At 34.4% G+C, this 22423-nt stretch overlaps 3 protein-coding genes across 4 annotated transcripts; all 3 read right to left on the reverse strand.

Annotated features, from left to right (window-relative positions):
• Nucleotides 1-410: 410 nt before the first annotated feature.
• LOC125187692 (CDT1-like protein a, chloroplastic) lies at nt 411-3424 on the reverse strand. Its single transcript, XM_048084322.2, has 7 exons — nt 3083-3424; nt 2785-2904; nt 2468-2696; nt 1319-2062; nt 1025-1223; nt 856-946; nt 411-750 (listed from the first exon to the last, which is right to left on the reverse strand). The coding sequence occupies exons 1-7, from the start codon at nt 3391-3393 to the stop codon at nt 693-695; spliced, it is 1752 nt and encodes a 583-aa protein (XP_047940279.1). The 5' UTR covers nt 3394-3424; the 3' UTR covers nt 411-692.
• A 2557-nt stretch (nt 3425-5981) lies between these two features.
• Nucleotides 5982-10100, reverse strand: LOC125188506 (cationic amino acid transporter 2, vacuolar-like). 2 transcript variants are annotated; one of them, XM_048085375.2, is made up of 15 exons: nt 9930-10100; nt 9605-9809; nt 9152-9353; nt 8893-8977; nt 8543-8683; nt 8349-8467; nt 8166-8262; nt 7927-8099; nt 7777-7843; nt 7504-7662; nt 7050-7308; nt 6856-6964; nt 6646-6758; nt 6472-6547; nt 5982-6325 (listed from the first exon to the last, which is right to left on the reverse strand). In XM_048085375.2, exons 2-15 carry the CDS (start codon nt 9762-9764, stop codon nt 6154-6156), a joined length of 1932 nt encoding a protein of 643 aa, XP_047941332.2. In that variant the 5' UTR covers nt 9765-9809; nt 9930-10100; the 3' UTR covers nt 5982-6153. The 2 variants fall into 2 exon arrangements, with proteins under 2 accessions (XP_047941332.2, XP_047941331.2); XM_048085374.2 differs by having other exon boundaries at nt 9605-10099.
• A 725-nt stretch (nt 10101-10825) lies between these two features.
• Nucleotides 10826-15693, reverse strand: LOC125188507 (uncharacterized). Its single transcript, XM_048085376.2, has 10 exons — nt 15528-15693; nt 14711-14927; nt 14442-14599; nt 14179-14324; nt 13981-14043; nt 13753-13845; nt 13467-13628; nt 12885-12976; nt 12034-12200; nt 10826-11312 (listed from the first exon to the last, which is right to left on the reverse strand). The coding sequence occupies exons 1-10, from the start codon at nt 15622-15624 to the stop codon at nt 11017-11019; spliced, it is 1491 nt and encodes a 496-aa protein (XP_047941333.1). The 5' UTR covers nt 15625-15693; the 3' UTR covers nt 10826-11016.
• Nucleotides 15694-22423: the final 6730 nt, after the last annotated feature.

Here is a 22423-nt window from a genome sequence, read left to right on the forward strand (position 1 = left end):
AAGGAACTAACACGTTCATGCAGATAATTAACTTATTAAAATAACAAGTAAAGTTCAAGTGAAATATGGCTAAATTTTTCTGATATGTACTAACAATTAGTTATTTTATTTCGAACACATCAATTCAACATATTTTCATTTTTTTTTTCAATTCTTCTAATACTGATAAGATACTACTCATGTGTCTTTTGCTTGTCATCAAACAAGCAAAAATACTCCCTTCGAGTAATGTATAATGATCAAATGAAAATGTATAATGATCTAATTTGTACATGTACTAAAAAAAAAGTTTCTTTGGTCAGTTTAAATTATTGGAAATGGATAGTTATTTAACCGAGTAATTTTGGTCGATTCAAAATTGTTCAAGAAGTCTATATATTAAATTACTCTAGTTTCCAATTGATTAATCATGAAAATGAAAATATTTTGCATTATTCTCCAAATGATCAAATGTTAGAGTTACAGCTGCAGTTTGGAAACTGCTACACATAAAATCAAAATGGGAAAAATTCACTTTCTATGTTGTTGTAATTCATATCCCAACACTAAATTACAGCAGTTTAATTCTGGCTCAAGCTCAGAGGTGAGCAAATTCTGTCAGTTCTTCAGTGGCAAAAGAATGAACTAATGGATGATTGAAGAACAATCACTGTTAGTTATCACAATGCCCTTTACATAGTTTCTTAATCCGTTCATATCGCCTCGGACAGCCTCGTACGCATGGCTTCTGGGCTCGAAATCTTCTTGACACTGAAAGAGACAAGATTAGGATGAGATCAAGGTCGAAAATGAATCTGTTCGTTGGAGTACAGAGTGTGGAAATGGTGGTAGAGTGAAGGAAGATGAATGTCGTACCAGAAGAGGAGATCACCACTCACTGCAAGCTTCTCGTAAATCCACTCCGGAGCTAGTTCTTGCAGCAATCTGAGCTGCTCTTCCACCTCCTCTGTTGTAACAAATTTGTTTAGTGGAAGTTTTACATAAAAGAATGACAGAGCTTTCGATTTGGTTAAAATGATCTTACTTTTTTCCACAATATCTAGCTGGCTTATGAGTGTCTGAATCAGCTCCTCTTTTGTGACTACTGAGCGTCTGATTGATTGGAAGAAGAAATAAATCTTGTCAAAGAGCTTCGGAAGGCCAGCGATCATTTTCCGGCGCCTCATTGCTTGAGAGATTGCTGGCTCCTGCTCCATTGCTGTCAATCTCTCCTTTTCTTGAATCTGTAGATGCGAACAAACAGTTCATCAGAAAAGGGAAAAATCTTACTACTATTTAAGTTTCACAACTACTATGAAGTGAGATTAGTTAGGCTTACAGATTGTATAACAGACTCTGGGAGAATGTCGAAGATGTCACCACGAGCTGCTGAGCTCCCTCTCCGGACATCCTCATTACCATCATTCTTCACACTCTTCTCCGGAGTATCAAACATCAGAGGTCTCTTTGGGGGCTGCCGTCTAACAAGTTTGCTTGGTGGTCTGTATGAATCATTCTCCGGACTCATGTAGCATCTTTTAGTCGGCTGAGGCGCAGGCGTAGCACTCTTTGGAGTCGATGTCATGCCCACTGGCGTTTTAAGTACTGAAGCCATCTCATCCTCCTTTACAGAATTGATGCATTTCACCGGGGTTTCAGGTAAAGTAGACAATGTTTTATTTGAAGAATCTTCATATGAAAAGCATGTTTCCACAACTGAAACTCTGCCAATTGCACTGATATCTTTGTGGGAGCTACCTCCAGCAGATTCATCTTCACTAATATCTTGGTGAGAGCTACATCCAGCAGATTTATCTTCAGAATTAACAGACGGAAGAGCAGCAACAGTAAATGAAGACAGTTCTTTCCGTAACTTTTCCACTTGATGACCAGAATTCCGCATTGAAAAACTCCTTTTAAATGATGGAGGCAGAAGTGAGGCTTTAACTGATGATCCTGAGAATGCCACACCCTGACTCTGACCAGTCAAAGATGTGCCAGAAGTTTGAGCTGAATTTGTACTTAGACCCTCCTTCGGTCGATTAAATGGCTCCGGTAGCACTTCCTCTGGAACTTCATCGCCCTGAATTCAGAATGTGGAAATTTGTAACTAATTAATAGAGTACTAATCGAGAAGAATGGTAGCGCCACAAAGTCAATGACAGTGATCAAGCCAAGCACACATATTAAAAGATGCTCCATATGAGCGACAACAATGGTCCAAGCACATCATTGAGCAGATTTGCAATTTTATGAATATGTATGTTCATACAGTTCTATGGCAATAGGTAAACTAGATGAACTAGAGCGCGGTGAGTGTCTAATACCGAATAATTTGTAATAGTTTTGTTCTGCAATGCATTGCACAAAACTTGTGTGATTCATCAATGTGACAAGTTTTTTCAACCAAATTTTCATAATTGACATATGCTCAATGAAACAAACACTTGTAAATCCGAATAAGAATGTTTGAAGTACAAATATTTACCTCTGGATGTGATTTGATGAAATCCAGAAGCCGGCTGTGGAATACTTTTCGCAGCTGTAAATTTCCAGATTTCGATTTTCCTTTGGTCTTGATTGCTTCAACATCCAATGTGATGCGGAGATCAGGTTTCATACAGCATGTACGCTCATCGTGTTGAAGGGTTTTTTCCAACACAATGGCCTCAGGCAAGATGAACTTCAGTTGAGCTAAATGACTGTATGTAAATCTCCTGAAATTTTAAGCCGACTAACAAATCAAAACTTGAAGATGCTTGACAGCAATAATAAAAATGTAATCTGAACTCAGATTCTGCATACCGGTCGGTCAAAGTTCCTATTTGGGGGCTTATATTGCTGAATGTTGTTGCAGATCCCTTCAACTTGAGCAACCTGATTGAAGAATCCAAGCTGTTGAAGAATTTTTCCAACAACTCGTATCTGAAAATTAAACATCAAACATACAATTAGAAACGAAAAACGAAATTTTGAAAAGGAAACAAAAACCGCCAATGAACTTCATAAATTGTTTGAGCAAACAGCAGTAAAATTGATTCACAAAATAGATTGGAAACTTGCAGATCTGAAAAAAAAATCATAAATCCGAATAAACACTCACTTTGGGGGAAGCTCTATCTCAGCTGAAGCCGGCTTCTTCACCTTTGCAATCTCCATTTCCTCTGAAATTGAAATCTCGTCGGTTCTCGGAGGCGGATCGGATCTCCTTTCCCGGAGCTTCATCGCTGCTTTCCTGATATCCGAAATCGACAGAGCGACGGTGTGGTTGCGCTGCCTCCGCGGCTGGGACGCCGGCTTCCCGGGGGTCTGCACGCTGAGCGGGTCAGAGACCTTCCGATCCGACGGCGCCGGCGAACTCAGAAGCTTTTTCGATTTAAAGGAACGCATCGGAGATTGTTGACTGGCATCCATGGCTGCTCAATTACACACGGTGGAGGTGAAGGTGTGGACCCAGCGAGGTATATATAGGGAGCTGCGCCATCTATAGCAGTAAATAAGGGTTCCTTTTTTGGCGCGCAGTTTGATGTTGTGGAGAGCCACGTCATTTTTGGCGCCATTTTCGCCAACGGGAAGAAAATGAGGGCGTTTGTGTCATTTCTGTCAGCGGGCTTGAAGGCTTATTTGTTGGGCTTAAGGCCCAATTATTGTTGGATTGGAATTTGCCAAAATTATCCACCACACAGTTCTTTGCAAGGAAAAAAATCCAAAACATAGCAAGTACAAGTAATGAAATTCACAATAATAATATCTGTATAGTTTTTGGAAATTCTGTTTTAATTAGTGTGTTGAAAATTTGAACGTTAGAGTCCTCAAGGTTGAAGATGGAAATGCAATTTAGGAAAGCTACATTAATGTATTACTACTACATTTGAATTGTATCAGAATAAATACTTTTTTCAATTTGAATGCAATTAGATCACACTATTATGCATTACACTTTCTGGAGATTATCCAATAACAATGCAACATTGATTTAGAGTCAAGGCTTCAAGATTCTTAGAAGTCTGAATTAAAGCATAAATTATATTATTCGTATCAGATCAAAATTTCATCCAGATTGTAATGAAAACATTAATGGCCCGAGTAAGGATTGAGAGATCCCCTAAAAAAGTTTTTTAAGTCCTTAATGTGAATATGGGGTTGCCAACAATATAAAAATAATATTATTATGGCTCAAAAAATATTTTTATCCTAATTTTCGTCTACTTAGTTTTTATCATGAATCCATGATTAATTGGGCTGCTGAACACACACCCCTTTAGAGAATTTGGTTCGACGAATGAATAAAGCCGTTGCGCTTTCTATGTTATACGTACCATTAATTTGTTCCATAAATATAGAAAATTAATGACATGTTCAAAAGTACAGGGAATTCAGTTTTAGTATGAAAATTAATGTTTATATCTGAGGACTGAGATTATCATCTTTTACACCGAATACATAGTGACCATGCTCTAGACGATTTTGTTCGAAATAGGTAGTAATAGTATTATATGCATATCGGTCCAGCAATTACAACCTTCATTCCAACAATCGATCAAATTAAATTAATTCACTGGGTCAAAATTCCAATAGTTAGTAACACAATATGAAATCAAAATTGTTGACTGATTTTCAATTTCCTTTTCTTATTTTCAATTGATGACTTAAACCTACGCCAATTTGATAGGATAAATAACTCATTTATTTTGGAGTTATATTAACCTAAAATGTAATAGTCCCTTTGTCCCAACTATTGAGTCAAAACTCTTGGTCACGGAGATTAATTAGTTATAGTATTGAAAAGTATGAGATAGGAATAAAGTACTAGTAATAAAGTAAGAAAAAGAAAGAGAAAGTAAAATAGGTGATGGAATAAAATATGAGTCATTAGATGTTTTATTTTTTTGGTCGAAAATGAGTGATTAGATGTTTTGTTTTACTGTAAGAAAAAAAAAACTCTACTTAGTTTGGACATCCCGAAAAGGAATACCGACTCAATTTAGTTGAGACGAAGAGAGTACGTTCTTATCAATGTTTTGTTAGTTTATTGATTCAAAGGGGTCGTGAGGAGGGCCATGGTCCTCGTGGCACCGCTCATGCCGGATGTGGGGATGGCTACATTTTTTATGATTGGAATAAAAGGATTAAAACAAAAATGAGATTGATTTAGTTATGGTCCCTAGTAATACCATGTGGATTGTGGAGTAATAAATGTGTATGTCTAATTATGTATTTATTTTATTTAATTATATAATTTTTTTAATTACATATTTTGAAAAAAAAAAATCAATTGGTAATTCATTATTTTAATGAAAATTTAGTACTTTTGAATATTTGTAAAATTTGTTTAATAAAAAATATAAATAAGAAAAAAAAAATTAAAAATAATGAACTACTAGTAAATGTGAAATTATGGTGCTTATAAGTAGTTGTGAGACTTAAAAATAGTGCGAGTGAAGTAGGAGTATTTCCTCATGCTCAACGTTATGAATACACTTATGCCTCTTCTTTTGTCTCAAAAGAATTGCACTTGCATCGCCTCACAATTTGGATTTCACGTGTTCTGAGTTGAGGCTCATTTACTTTATGTGAATTTAGTTTAAAGAAAAATGAAAGTCGACGACTGAAAAGGCGAAAAACACATGAAATAAAAAGCTTCCAAGGACTTTATGTCTCTATGTGTGGCTAAAAAAGCCTCTGATGAGATGTAATCGATGTTATTTCCTAAACCCTAAATTTAACAAATACAACTATATATCAAATGTATAAAAAGAATTACTAACGACTAGATATTACTCATTTATTTAATCGATTAGATTGTTAAAGGAGTAAAGAAAGTAGAACAATGTTAAAGATGTTTAGTATAGATGTATCAATGCAATGACAAATGTAGCATTTTCGATTTGGAGATGCAACAAATAATTATTGACTTGTCAACTCGTCGAAAATAATGTGCAAGAACATTAGGCAATAATTTACTCTGCATAATGTCAACTCGTAGAAAATTTCAGATAAAGTTTATGAAATGCACCGTAGAGAGTACTATTATTCATAATGAATATAGGTTGCGTATTACGTTACAAAAAATGAAGATATGTACAATTTCTAAATTCAATTAATACAACAGTGCTTTCAATCGTGAGGGCAACAACACTCGTTAAGTGTATATCACTATCAATCTATATATCATCAATGCACATTCAAATTGTGGCCTGCCTGGGCTGATGCCTCATAGATTTCATCCACATCAGCCGCGGGAACGTAATATGCGTGCTTCAACGGGCTTCGCCTGCAGCTATAGCACACGTAGACGAGCAGCGCCAACGCCAGCCATATCGAGACCAGGGTCCAAGTCGCCGCACTACAAGACATAAACTCCAAACTCTTAGTAGGGGAATCTTGTGTCGGATTCTCAAACAGGTCAAGATCCCGATCCAAACACTACCGAATACACGCCGTATGGATTTCAATTTCATCAACTTTTAAGATCAGCATCAAACTACTCACCTGAGGTTGACTAACAAGTACATGTTGATGAGAATGCAAGTTACCGGAAGCAGTGGGACGAGCGGACAGATGAAACCTGAACGTGACACAACAGCTCATGAGAAGATACCGCTCAGGGTAACGAATTTAGATGTGTTTCAAAAGAATCAAAGCCATGACTAACTAACAGGCTACCTCCTTCCTGCCCAAAATTATGTCTCGCGACATCTTGATCTATGAAAGTGAGCATTATGAGACCCGAGAGAAGGAGAAGCAGACCAATGCCACAAAATGTAGTTCGGAGAATGCTGGCATATGTAGAGAAACAGCAGTACACGGGTCAAAACGACTACAAGAAGCGCACTCTCAAGTTAAAAGTTGACAACTGTGACAGAAACCACGCACCTTGAGAGGCTCGAGAATGAAGTAGCACAAGTGAATATAAGTATGCCAATGCACGTGATCATAATAGCCCAACCAGCAGTATTCCGCCGATTCTTTTTGTTCACGAGGACTGCAACACGCAGAAGAAACATAAGCATCACCTAATATGATCATTAGAAATAAAGAACATGCTAGAAGCAGTCGAACGAACTTACAGTTCCAATCCCTATTTATAGAAGGGCATCTAATAGATGTTGTTTCTTTCCGGACTAAAAATGGATTATTCAAGGAGTAAACTTTCGGGTGCTCCACGCAGATGTCGGCAGGGCTATTGCTGATGGCACGTCGCGAAGAAACTGAATCGATTGCTTCCTTATAAGATAATGGAAATGGCACCTCATCCGGTGGAACATATCTCAGTATCAGCACACAAATTGCTACAGTCGTGTATGCAAGAAGCGTTCCCAAACTAACCTGAAAACTCGAACAATTTGAGTGGAAAGGTCATGCTAACAACACCATTGTGATCGAAGGTTTGTTTTCTTATATTTCCAAAACGTAGCTTTCTTTTTCTTGATAAAAATCAACTTATGTTACACATAACAACTATTAACATAATATAACTCGTAATTAAATGGACTAGAATTGGCAAAAGTGGTAGCAGCATACCATTCCTGACAATTGTTCTACATCCATGACGAAGGCCAAGATTGTGGCAAGGAATCCGGTCACAATCGTGCTTTTAATAGGAACTTGTGTGCTTCTGTTGATATCTGAGAAAAACGATGGCAGCAGTCCGTCTCTGGCCATTGCCATTAATATCCGCGGCTGCATAGTAAGAATGCAAAGAGTAGAACATTTACTTGGGAAAAAAAGATATAATCATCTAGTATTTGTTTGCATTGTCCCAATTCTCAACCTAAAACAATGTGAAAATGAAACCTGCGGAAGCAAAGACCCTGTCAACGACGCACAAAGAGCAGTACAAGATCCAATAGTAATGATATACCTGCGCAAAGATAAAATAAAAACAATGCTGTAAAGAGGAGCTCGGTAAATATAAACCTTTCCCCACGATGAGTATGTACGTACGCTGCCCATTGCATTCCATGGCTAGCAAATGCAGAGGAAATCGGGGTGTCAGGATCCATTGCATAGTAGGGTACCAAACCAACGATGACTGCAGAAACCAACATGTAAAGGGTGCAGCATATGGATAGAGCAGACCCAATGCCGATTGGCAGATCCTTTTGAGGGTTTTTCACCTGTGTATAGAGAAAAAGTTACTATCGAGTTCCCATTAGTCGTGGCAAAGTTATAAACACCATTACCTCTTCTGCTGTGCTTGTGATGGAGTCGAACCCTGTATATGCAAAAAAGACGGTTGAAGCACCAGCAAGCATCCCTTTAGCCCCAAAGGGAAAGTATCTTTTGGAGATGTAAAATAGATCAGCAACCTTGTATCACCTTACAAGAAACACAAATCATGTCAAATGAGATGGAAAGTGACTTACCCGGCAGGGAGTTCGTACCCATGCCATCCGGTCTTGAAGCCTAAATATCCACCGGCCACGATGATAAAGACCAAGGCGCATACATTCACAGAAGTAACGATCCCTTGGGCTAATGCACTCTGGAGAGATAATAATAGAAAAGTTCAGAAAATGGGAATATTCGTGTACTTATGTGAAGATAATTCGAGAGAGACCTCCTTAATTCCCAGGCACAAAAGCGCAGTGACCAAAACGACTATGATGGCTGCACATGGGTCGACAACAATATCAAATCCGGGGATTGTCTGGCGAGCCAGAAAAGAAGGTAGACTATCTGGACCTCCAAAAAGCAAGGCCTAATGTAGAAAAGACCGAAATTTTATCACTGCTATAAATATCATAATAGTAGCAGAACTTCAGTGAAAACTGATTATCAATGGATAAAAGACATCTAACTCTCATGATTTGAGGGAATGAAGGACCATTTGATGAATGTGACATTTGTGTTGTAAGATATGAATCCACAAAACTTAATAGAGAATCAAGAGATAGAAGAGAAGCATACCAGATTTGGGGATATACCACGAGCCACTGCTGAACCTCCTATGGTGTATTCCAGCATCAACGCCCAACCAATCAACCAAGCAACGCTGCAAAAATTGAACAAGGTTTACGCAGAGATATTAGACACCATAACTCCCACTTTGACCGAGTATTTGTGATGTTGATCATATGAAATGAAAAATAATTACTGTTGACATTAGTAATAAAGGATTTAAAAGCAGAAAATGGACATTATGAAACAATGATGAAATGGTAATTACACTTCTCCGATGCATATGTAAGAATAGTGATAGGCACTTCCAGCAGAAGGGCAACGACTAGCAAGCTCGGCGTAGCAGAAAGCAGAAAGGCCAGCAGCTATTCCAGCTATGAGAAATGAAAGTGTAAGAGCTGGCCCTGAATGCTCTCTAGCAACTGTGCCAACCAGAATATAAACACCAGAACCAATTGTTGCACCAACTCCTACAAACAGCAACACAAAATCCATTCTCATAGGCATAATGAAAGGGATTATAAACACAAAAGAAAGAGTACGATGATCAAGGACATATTTCCATTTTCAGTCTAATTTATAACTCAACGTTTTTAATAGAATCAAAGCAAACTTCACTCAAGCCAAGGCAACAACAAATTATATCAATTAGCTAAACTCAAATGGTTAAGCAGCAAACAGAGAGAGAACACAAAGTACTAATTCTTGAATCAGAGATTACCTATGGCAATGAGATGAGGTGCAGTGAGAGCCCTGGCCAACTGATTTTGGCGACTCCCAGAAGAGTACACATGCTTAGAATCAACCTGTTTCCTCCTGACGAGTGTGTTCAATCTCCCACCTCCGCCGCCATTTTTCTGTACATCAGAAGGGAATCCCATGCCAACAAAGAGAGAGAAACAGAATTCCCAACTTTACGAATATTCCTAACCAATTACAATCATCAAAGAATGCTCAGGGCCCAGAAAATGAATCTTGGAAAAGGTTCATTCTTTGGGATGGTGAGACAACTTTACACAAAAAAAAAAAAGGAAAAAAGAGACCACCCTTGTGTAAATCTTGGAGGTTAGTGAAAGACAAATTCTTGAAATGATGGAAAGAAGATTGGGTGATCACCACGTGGATTGGACGTTGCAGAGATTTAGCTGAGGTGAGAGTGAGAGAGGGGGGGATAAGGTGAGAGGGAGAGAATATGATAGTAGCAATCTTAGCACTGTTTCCAATCAATGGATTGGTGGAATTTGTTTTTATTAATAATTCAGTAATGAAGCATGTAGATCCATAGGTGTGAACCTGGTCAGTTTTCGGTTCATTGTTCTTGTTTTTTGCTGCTATTTAGGAGGAGGAATCTCCAGCTAAATTTTGTCTAATTGTATAACACTCCTTCACGACACGTAACAATCAAATTGCATCTACTATACTACTCATTATAAACACAAACACATGCCATTTCAGTTTATGTACGATAAGAAATTTAGAAGATTGATTAATGGTAAAAAAATATAACAACAATTCCGCAACGCTTTTAATAGAAGTTGCAAATGTATGTAGTATATAGGACTTTTTTAAATTACAAAGAGGATATCCAAATTCTTGGATCTCAGGTGGAATATTACTATCATGCCCACATCAAATATGGAGTACATGCAACTCAAAAACTTAAAATTTACTACTGCTATGATTTTCCCAAGAAATGATCTTGGCTAGCAGCATCTGCTTCCAACATCCAATTAATACTAGTAAACCTTATCACCCAGTCAATCAGAATTTTAGTATTCTTTAGAATCAATAATGTATTCCTTCAAGAAAAAGAAATAATGGTACCTTATTCCCTATTTTACCCTTTCCACGCAATAACAAAGAATAAAAGATTTAAGTTTTTGTTTATCCCACTTTCCTGGTGTACAAATTTTGGTAACAGACATATACTCAGAGCCTCAGATACAAAACAGTAGTATTTCATTTCAAAAGTAAACACACAAAGGTAATACTACATTTGTGCTGATAGTAATTTTCTGCTATGTTATATTACCAGTAATATGACAATCTCTACCATATACATAAACTTGATGCTAAGTAAGATTGAAAAATAATGAGATAAAAAAGGCGCAGGTACATTATATGATGCTCTATCTACCATGGGCGTCGCCACGATAGACCGCTTCTGCCACTACTGCTTGCTGCAATATTGTCCTCATTCGAATCTGACCCACTTCCAACAGATTCACTGAAGCTTCTCTCTGTTGACTGGAGCTGTATTCTATCTGCATTTTTCACGACCCAATCAGTGAATTGGGGAGAGGATGCCAACTCTGCAACAGCCTGGCGCGTACTTCGCTCTGTGAAATCCTTCCATTCTTCCTGGGAATATTTCTTTTTGTTGGGCGTTTTGTGGAAAGTCGAGTAGTAGTCAACTGAACTCTCCACACCTGCAACAAATGACAAAATAAATCGTTATGTTATGGCAAAGGCAGTTGGGAAGTGGCAGGGAATTGAGACTTGCGCTATAGGGCACAGAACTAGTAAGATAGGTGAACCATTAAGAATGATCAAATTTCCATTAAGATATATGACAGTTTTAACTTCATTTTAATTTCATTCTTAATGGATCAGAATTCCCTGCCCCATTTATTTAATCAGTTCCTCAGTTAATTTTCCTCAATATCTGTTACTTGTTTTAAATCATTTGAACTGACATTGACGTATAATTAATGGTCTAAAAAGATCACATCTGTCTTAGAAATAAATTGTTGTTAACAGCATAATACTCAAGCTGAACAAAGTAATAACAGCAAATCAAGCTCGAATATGTCCATTTCTGATAAATAATGAACTGGATGTGATAATATGATGCAGATAATTCACCTACACCCATACAAAGCCAACTTCCAACTTGAACAAACTATCATATCAACAACGTGCACCTTTTTTCAGGAAATTTTCAATCATCAAAACACGTGGTATATTTTAATTTACCTATAACTCAGCATTATTGAATAGAGTTCAATTGTTCCCTTCTATTTCTACATCCATCCATCCATCCATTAACACATGGACACAAAAATGTTAGCACGCAATCCTTTGGAAGGATAGTCAGAAAAAACAAAGAAAAAGACGAGAACGCAGAGACTAAGCTCCATCAACGGGTACCTTTCCCAGGAGAATTTGTATATGTAGGTGAACCCTTATAACTTTTCTGCAGACTTCCTCGGGGGGCCGTGGTTTCAGACCTTCTGAGGAATTCAGCGCGCTTAGTCTTACTTACTCTTACACTTCTTCTTCTTGGAGGACTCAAGTCTGGTGAAAATGTTGAATCACTGTACCACAAGTGCATGTTAAGAATATGTTCTGGCGGATAGAAATAGAAGCATTTTAACCTAACAATTTTTACATATTTTTCTTCTCTGCAATTAATGACGGTCACTCATTTCTAATATAACAATTATATTCGAAACCAAATATTAGAATCAAAGCCATATGATCAAAAGATTGTGTAACAATATCAATTACTAAATTAATACACGTATTGTCAGGAGGGTGGGGTGCACCGGGCTATACATGTTTAGGGTAAGATTATCAAGACTTAGTCTTATAGGCTATCAATTACAGTACTTCTTTTGAGAATGTCAGAAGACACATATATCGACATTTCATCTCTCCTACTCTTCACAACAGCAGAAACATCTATTAACTAGTTTCGAACTTTCTTTTGAGAATGTCAAAAGACACACTAACTAAAGGTAAGTGACGATAAATATAGACCTTTATCTTTCCTTCTACTCTATAGTCTCTATATAAAAAAATTGTACTTTCCCAGCGACCCCTGAATATCGCTTGCCCCAGCCACCTGGGGGCAGTGCCAGTCAAGACCCAGGTGCATGTACACTTTTGGATTACAAAGCTTTTATCATGAACACTTACTAAGAACAATAATCAGTAATTACATTCATCAAGAAGAAAGGAAGTAAATAACTAACTAACAGAAACCATGCTGTGTTTACCTGAAGCCAAGCCAGTTAAAAGAAGTGAGAGAAAAGTATAATCCAGAAAATAATATCAGCAGTCCCATTGCCATTGGAATATCAAGTGTGCTCTGAATATTTGAACAAAGAAAATAGTTAAATGCTGAATCATCCTCCAAAAAAAGCAGAAGGTAAACAACACCAATAAAATTTTCAAGCTCAAATGGAAAACTAAAAATATGAGGCTCGGAGTAATAAGCTGGCAACAATCAGAAAGCTGCGAAAACTTTAAAAGGAAAGACAACATCACGATGTTTTAGGAGAAAAGGGATTGATATTCTAGCATAATGAAAAGATTGTATTGAAAAATCTTGATCTAAAAAGCTAATTAAATGAACTAAATATACAAAAAAAGGTGTCAACTCATTGGCAAAACTCATAGTTATAGAAAGAAGCGAATAGATGGTGGGCCAGTTATAACATTACAGCTGGTTTTGTTGAAAATATAAAGTTATACAGTGATAGTTACTTATCTCATCGGGGCTCTGTTGCAAAAAGGAGCAAATGCAAGCAACTACTGTAGCACATGCATGATTAAAACTTATAAGAGTATAAAATAACCTGGAAAATGAAAGTCACAGCTACTACACGTAAAGCCCATTTCACAAATTGGGCTACTCCAACATCCACACTTCCATCATCAGCAACAACAAATTTCCGTACAAGCCAATAGCCAAAAGCAGCCCCAGCCAGTACAACTCCAACTAGCAAAAATGCAAGCACCTGTAGACAGCAATTTTCCTATCAAATACATGCAATATATAATCTGGACACCCCAAAAAAGTGGTTTCAGCTACGTCAATATCAAAAAGAAATAACATGACATGATCTATATAGAAAAACTTACAGGGTTGTGCATCTCTTGATTGATGCCAAAGTTGATAAGAACAGAATTGACAAATACAGACAATCTGTTCAGTAAAAAGGACCCTGCTCCAAGCTGAAATACATTTCCTTAGTATCAGTGCATCAGAACATCTATTTCAAAAGAGAATGAAAACAAAGAGAGAAGGGGCATCTTTAAAATCATACTACAAGATAATCATGTAGTAATCAGACATAGTGAAATACTTACTGCCAAACCGCAAATGGTACTATAGAGAGCACTTTTCCTGCCAGTTGGCAACAGTTTCATTCCCTGCACAGGAATGCACAGAGAGAGAGGACTGGAACCTTAGAAATATTTAAAAATTCTCTGAAATTCGGTTACTGATAAAAACGATAATTCAGGCACCAAATGCATCCTTTAAGAAGGTTCAACTAAAGAAGGTACCTGGAAGAGAACAATTATGACAACAAGACAAACTCCAATGGCCATTGAACTGCTGTAGTAAAATGGAACCCAGCTACTAACAATTGGTGCCAGAAGCAATAAAACGAAACCAATGGCTAAACAAATTAACCTCCAGCTATGGAACTCTGCCCATAGGAAACATCAAGAAAATGAGTATAGTGGTATGTGACAGAGTCACACCCACACACATGGATGCTGATGAAGATAGAAATAGTGCTACGATATGCAGAAGCAAGTCTGACCTAATTTGGTGCTGACGGTCACTGAACCAAACAAGTTGTCAACAAACTTCACATCAATGAATCCATCTTCATATGGGGATATTGTAGTGCTCCATATTCCACCATGGATACCATCCCAGTAACCATTCTCACATTGACACAGTCCAAGTGAGGCATTTCTGCAGAAGATATTACATGCGGGATTAAGTAGGCATCAGACGTAAAAACAAGAGGCTCAGTAGGCATCAAACTAAAAGACGAGATTAAGAAATACCGGTCTCATTTTAAACCTGTGTAAACAAATTTGAATTTTCTTGTGGGATTTCTCATGTATGCTATCTGATGGGACCAAAGTGATCCTGTGGGCACTAGAATAACTCCCGAGTTTCAGTCTTGATAGACCAGAAACATTGACACGTGCACAGCGCACAATATCTTTAGATTGAACAGATTCGATCAGCACTCCAGGAGTGGCATTTATAACTTGACAATTTTCCGCATTACTTCCTGCAAGTATGACAAGAGAATATCAGATAACATTTCACGGCTTACGTGTATATATAACCATAAATCACATGGAACCCTCAAAATTCGTCACTAAATTCTCATCAATAGATAAGTGAAGGCGTAACTAGCCCCTTCAGAGCTATATGCAATCCGGATAGCTTTACAGCATCCAAAGCATTATTCAAAAACTTAGCTAAGGACGTTAGGATTCAAAAACCCTAATTACCAAAACAGTTCGGAAACAAGACCGCATGTCATCTTCCAAAATCATCAACTACAGGATTGGGCCGATGGGATATATGAGTACTGAACTAATTGGAACTGAAGCAAGAAGTAATCCAATTCTAAATCCCATGAAATATTTCCCCCACACCTTAATCTCCTCATGACTATATAAACACACACAAGGACAGTGAACTCCAATCAATAGTGCAAACAAACTTAAGATTATAATCAATAAACCTAATTATCTAAACCAATTTTTTCTATCTTAATTTATCACATACCACAACTTCGCAGCCCAGCACTACCTCTCAGTAAACAAAACCAAATTCCACGAAATTAAAATAAATAAAAGCAAATTCGGTGAGAAATGGTTACCGGTGATTGCTCCCACATCGGCAGCGACTGAAGCAGCAAAGATCAAAGCCAGAAAGAACAGTACGGAAGCGGAAGTCGTAGCGGCGGAGCCACCCATAATTTCTTTTCCCGTTCGCGAGAATGAAAGAAGATCGGAAAACTCGATAATAAACGCGCGCTAAATTACTTGTGTTTAATTGAATTTTTTTTATAAAGAGATTATTTATGTTATTTATAGTTATTTGAAGAATGATGTATCATCCCACAAGAACATATTTAGTTGAGCAAGAGATTTAATACACAATTAATAAAATAGGAGAAATATAAAAAAATATATAATTAAAATATTATTGATGAAATATTATATTTTACAAATGATTTATTCAAAACTATGGGAAACGCAGGAAGGGATCACCTCATACATTTGCATACTATATTTTATAATACACCATTAAATAGTTTACAAGTGGATCTTATTTTATGATACATACCATATTTAATTAAAATAATTTTGTTAACTCTTGTTAAAATAATATCATAGGTTAAATTTTACTTTTAAAAAAGATTTATATAAAGTCAACGCCTCTCTTATATAAGATAAACTAAAGCTTTGACCAAATTTTATGTTTTATGTAGCTATTATTTCAATATAAATAAATAAAATTTTATTATATATATTCTATAAAAATAATTATAAAATTTTATTAAGTTAAAAAAGTTGGCATAATTAGTTGACTATATTTTTTTAAAACCCGGTCTCATTATAATAGAATTAACTAATTACGTCAAACTTTTTTTTAATTAAATTAAAATTTTGCAATTATTTTTATAGAGTACTATGTTTTGTATATTATTTTGTTTATTGATAATAGCTATATAAAACATGAAATTTGGTCAACTTCTAGTTAAGTACATTTTTATATAAGATCGACATCTTTTACAGATACTCCCTTCGTCCCACTTAAGGAGTCCCGGTTTACTATTTTTGGATGTCCCACTTTAAGAGTCCCGGTTGGAATATTCTATAATTGGTAATAGGCCTCACATTCCACTAACCTTTTTCCACTCACCTTTTATTATAAAACTAATATAAAAAGGTAGGACCCACATTCCACTATATTTTTTCACCAACTTTCCTTTACATTTCTTAATACCCGTGCCGAACTCAACCGGGACTCCTAAAGTTGGACGGAGGGAGTATTAAAAATTAAACAATCTCAATAAAATTAAAAGAAATAAAAAATATTTTTTTTTAAATTTTTAGAATTCATAAAAATTTAATCTTTTTATATAAATATTTTGAAGTAAATAAAATTTGACTTATTAAATATTTTAAACAACAGTTACGTAACTTATTTGATTTAATTTGATTTATTGTAGTAGTGAGAAAGTGAAGGAAAATTTTTAGAAATAACTTTTTTACCATAAAATGGGATCCACTTGTCAAATATTTAGTAGTGTATTATAAAATGTTGTATGCTTTATATGAGGTGATCTCTTCCGGGGAAACACTCACACTTGTTATGTTAAATAGTACTTCCTGCTCCTGCTAATAACGAATCAACATGGTTGGCATGGTGGTTCAACACCTCGTTCTTAAGCATAAGGTTACGGATTCATCCTATCATTTGGTCAGTCTCCTACCGCTTAGTGCGCTAACAGTTGGGCAAAAACTATTGGAGCGAGAGTAGTGACGGCAAAAGGGGTACCTTGAGAAATAAAAAAAAATACTAATAACAAATGTTGGGCATCACCCAACCGGATAGAATATGTTGACAGAGACCTCCCGCCAAATAAAGATTTATAGAAATGTTAGTCTGACCACCTACCTAGATTGAGGTCTTTGGAAAAGTTTGTGTGACTCACTCGACAAGTAAACTAGAGGTCTTTGGAAAAGTCTATATGTATTCACATGACCAAGTATAATATGATGGAAAAGTTCACCCGACATAGTAAAATACAATGACAAAGTCACTTGACGAGATAGAGATCTACAAAAAATTGCGTGGCTCACCCGACCAGGTAGGATAGTGTAACAAAGTCACTAGACCAAGTATATCTGGAAAAGTCCGTGAGACATTTATGACTCACCTGTTTGGACATTTATTTCACGTGGTTGCATGGGCTATGAAGATAAATTCTATCTGATTGCATGAAAACAGTGTTTTAAAAATTGGCCCTGACCGGCCGCGAACAGGTGGCTAGTCTGGTCTAGTTCAGCATATAAAACCACTAGCACATTAAGCTGTTTTAAATCGGGTTAGCCGACCGATTGGACTGGTTTTTTCAATTGTAAGGCTTTTTCACAAAATTGATTCTAAAGGGATTCGAACCCTGTACCTAAATGGATGCAAGGTCAACACTTTTACTATTGTACCCTTCAATTGTTTTGAATCACCTTAATTATAGTACTTATTAGTAAAATTTTGTTTATTTAATATTTAATTATATATTTCGATAATCTATTTAATAATGTTGTTTATTATTATTTTTAAACCAACTAATTTATTCTAATATTATATGTATAAGTAATTTACTAAACTTTAATACTAGTATTTTATCATTCACTCAATCTTAATATCGACGTATGTGTAGACATAATCATTTATAAATTTTACTAATAATTTTAGTATATATTAATAACTTATTAAAATCTCATTATACTTACCATCAACTAAGTTTAATAATTCACTAAATTTAAATGTTATAAATATAGATTTTGATCAAAATTCAACCATATCTTGTTATAAATTTGTAGTATATATTTATAGTGTCATCTTCTATTGCTTATAGCATCCTAATCCAAAATCAAGACTAAATCTCCACCCTTAAATTTTAAAATGAGTGAATGAGATTGAACCTTACGAATTTCAATAAATAGTAGACAAAATATCAACAAAAGGGTAATATCGTCATTATGTTATCATATGATAATTTTCGTGAATGTTTTTTTATATCAACATAGTGTATTACAAATATCAACAATATGACATAAGAATATCAACACTAGTACAAGAAAATATCAACACATATTTATTGAGATTTTTACATGGTTTTATTGAGATTTTATATGCATTATATTGAAATTTTTTGATGTATTTATTGATAAAAATCTAGTTATCAACATTTACAAAAACTAAAAAAAAAAATATCAAATTTCATCATCCGAACGTCGTCAGAACATATGCAATTGAGATCTCGTTGGAATCCTTATAAAATTATATTTAATTTGATATATTTTTTGCGAAAAAATAATTTAAATCGAGAGAGTTACGTAAATTTAAAGTTTTAAGATGATTTTAACGAGAGAGAATTGACATTAATACCCTCTAATTTTATTTATTAATTTTCTTAATTAAAAATGTAATCCATGACATTATTTTAATCACTAGATCTTCTAATCTAATGGCTAAGATTTGGTCTTAATTTGAAATTGCTAATTAGTTAGCAATTGATCAATCCCCTATATTTATATAATATATATTTAATTATATATGCTACTAATAAAACAGTCCGATTAGTAGTTGAATCGACTAGTTAAACGGTGAACCAATAGCTTTACCGATTCACTTACCGGTCCGATTTTTAAAACATTGCATGAAGCTCATTCTATACCACAAATTCTTATATTTCTTGCTCAAATTTTGTCCTAGTTCTTTTTCCATTTCGACCCCTAACCTATAAAAACTAAATACGCTTGAAAAGTTTACATATGAAAAAAAATGTCTGAATGTTCTGAAAAAATGGAATCTTTGATTTATATGAGATAGAATGATATTTTAGAATTTGTATCAGGGACAAAATAATCTTTTTTGGTTGTTATCCTTTCTTTGTAGTGTTCTATTGCGGATTGCATTACCCAACGAGTTTATTGTTTACAAATTTTATCTAATCTTACCTTTTTCCCATACCACAAAGTCTGAAACTCGTAACATGAACAAGTTACAACCTCATAAAATGCACAATTCATTTGTGTAGTAGATACTACTAGTAGTAGGAGATAGTTATATTGTTAACTCAATATTAATTGCTAACTACATCTAAATAATAGTCATTAGATATTTAAATTAAAGGCCTAGATCATCAACTCTTAAATGTTAATACGATAACAAAAAAGTCAATAAGGCCATAGAATTAATTCCAAAAAATATCAATAGGGGTATTAATGTCAATTAACTACAAATTTAATAATAACTAACTTTTAAAAGAAATCTCAAACTGTAAATTTATATAACATATATCAAACTAAAGATAATTTTATAAGGATTCCAACGATATCCTACATGCATATGTTCCGACGTCAAAATTTGAAAAAAAATTCAATTTTTTTTAATTTTTTCGCACAGCAGAAATGTCAACATACTATATAAAATATGTCAATATAATACATGTAGAATGTCAATATAAGCAATGAGTTATCATTTTCAAAGCATTGTGTTGATATTTTCGGAACACTATATTGACATGTTCATCCGAAACCCTAATTTGGAGTTTTTTTTTATATTTTTTTATTTAATTAATAAAAATGAAAATTACACGTGGCAAATTGTAGACCACACATTTTTTAAAATTCTATGACCTTAAATTAATTGTAGTTAGTAATTAAATAATGAGTTAGCAATTGATGGAGTATTATAAAACTTGGGTATAAGGATTCAATCAAAACAATGAAAACAAATTAACCCCATATTCCGCTTGTATGGATCATATATATTTTTAATAATCAAGTAATTAAAAATAAACTTGATCATTAAAGAAGGAAACCATATTCAAACCATGCTTAAAATCAATTAAAAATGGAACTCAAATCTTCAACCATTTGAATTGGCACAAAGGAACAATCAACCATTTGAATTCGCACAAAATTCAAAAAATACCAAGACGAAAATGAAACAAATGTAGCCACTAAAAAAGAAAAAATGGACAAAAATATTACTCCAATTATATCGCTAGTTTAGAAATTCAACTATAATTACGTAAAGAATAATATTATAAGATTGATAGTATGATAATAAAGTGGTACAAATGGGTCCCATATTAAGAGACAGTGAGGCAAGAGCATCTTTGCTTTGGCTAATCCTATAAGAAAAATGCGATTATTTCCCCCTTTGTGGACTACCATTAGTCATGGCCGGTCGCCACCCCCTATATTATCATTTTTTTTATCCAATTAAATCAATTTAATCAAGTCCAACTTATTATTTCGAATACACATTTTTGTGCATTTGGAATCTTGGATTATGAATTAATAGTCTTCAAATTGAAAAATAAAATTAACTCATAATAGTAATATTAGTTGTGTGACACAAGTTTTTCAATAATATCTAAATTAATAGAAATTGTTAATATTAGGACATATATTCGTTCTTTGAATTTAGTTTCAAGTTTATTAATTAATACGATTGATAAATTAGGAACCAACGTAAATAGTTTTTCAAACCTCTGAATTCGGTTAGAAACGTTTATTACGAGCTATATTAATTAAACTATGATAACTTTATTTTTAAATAAATATTATTAAAATGGCGAATTTGATAATATGATGTTGAGTTAAAATATGATGCGATACATTCGTTGAACCAAGCTTATGAATTTATCATCCCAAAATCATGCAAATAAATTAACTATTTTATTTGTTTTAGTTACATAACATGATAACAACTTACATTTGCAATACATTCCCAGGTATTAAAAATCAGAATTACTATAATTTTCGGACTAGTTAGTATTAGGTGTGGGAATACGGATATCGGGTATTGGATTTACCCGTACCCGACCCGATATCCGCCGGATTTTGGATACCCAATATCCAATTTTATGGGATTGAGTTTGGGATTGTGTATTGAAATATAAGATAAATCAGGTATTGGATAACCCGAATGGATATTGGGTATTACCCGAATATCCAATTTATTATTTTAAGCATATTTTAAATTAGGTTTAGTCATTTTGCATTAAATAATCATATACTTTAAAATAAAAGTGATCCATTATTTTTTTATTTTATACTACAAAATAAATAAAACATTAAAGACATTAGTCAATTAAGATATTTTTATATTTTCATTAATATATAATATTCAATTTTATTATATTAGTTATTAACATATGTAAAGAGTCGGGTATTTGGGTACCCGATACGTCGGGAATGGATACCCGAGGCGGATATTGGAGTACCCAAAAATATATCGGGGCGGGTTTTGGATAAACATTTTAGTGATTTTCGGGTTTGGATATCCGATTTTTTTGGATCGGATATCTATGGATACTCGTATTTCCACCCCTAGTTAGTATACTTACTAAATATTGACAAGTTTTATATAAAAAACAATAATTTTTTATTTAAATATACGAATACTAGTTTTAGATTTGCATGAAATATTTCAAGAATAATCAACATAATTTCCATGAAATATTTCAAAAATATCAACGTAATTTGCATGAAATATTTTAAGAATAATCAATATAATTTGTATACAATATTTTAAGAATAAAGATTATATCAAAAATAAAAATAACAACTTTTTAGGAGGCAAAATGGATTGCCATACAAGAGTTTTGTTTCATTTAGAAAAATTCACAAAACATCATTTTCCCTTTATAAACACTCTTATAAAACGAGTTAAAACTTAAACATCGAGTAATTTGAACAGCCTAAACATTCCGTCCCTCCAAATTAAGAAGGCCACATTTTCATGTCTTTTCCTCGTCGTCAATTTTACGGAATTCTTGTGTAATAAAATTTGTTGTAAAAAAGAAACAGGTAAAAGTAAGAAGGGATTAATTCTTTAATCTCTTTAGTCATAGATTCAATAATGGATTAGATGATTCTTTACAGTTCATATGTTACTGTATTGCGAAAGGGGTTTCTTTTTTAGCTGATGTTAGTGATAGGCACGCCTGTCAGGCAACTCATC

The sequence above is a fragment of the Salvia hispanica genome, chromosome 5 (assembly GCF_029641045.1).
Source record: "Salvia hispanica isolate PSC_SH4W2 chromosome 5, Shi_PSC_v1, whole genome shotgun sequence".
NCBI classification, from domain to species: Eukaryota; Viridiplantae; Streptophyta; class Magnoliopsida; order Lamiales; family Lamiaceae; genus Salvia; species Salvia hispanica.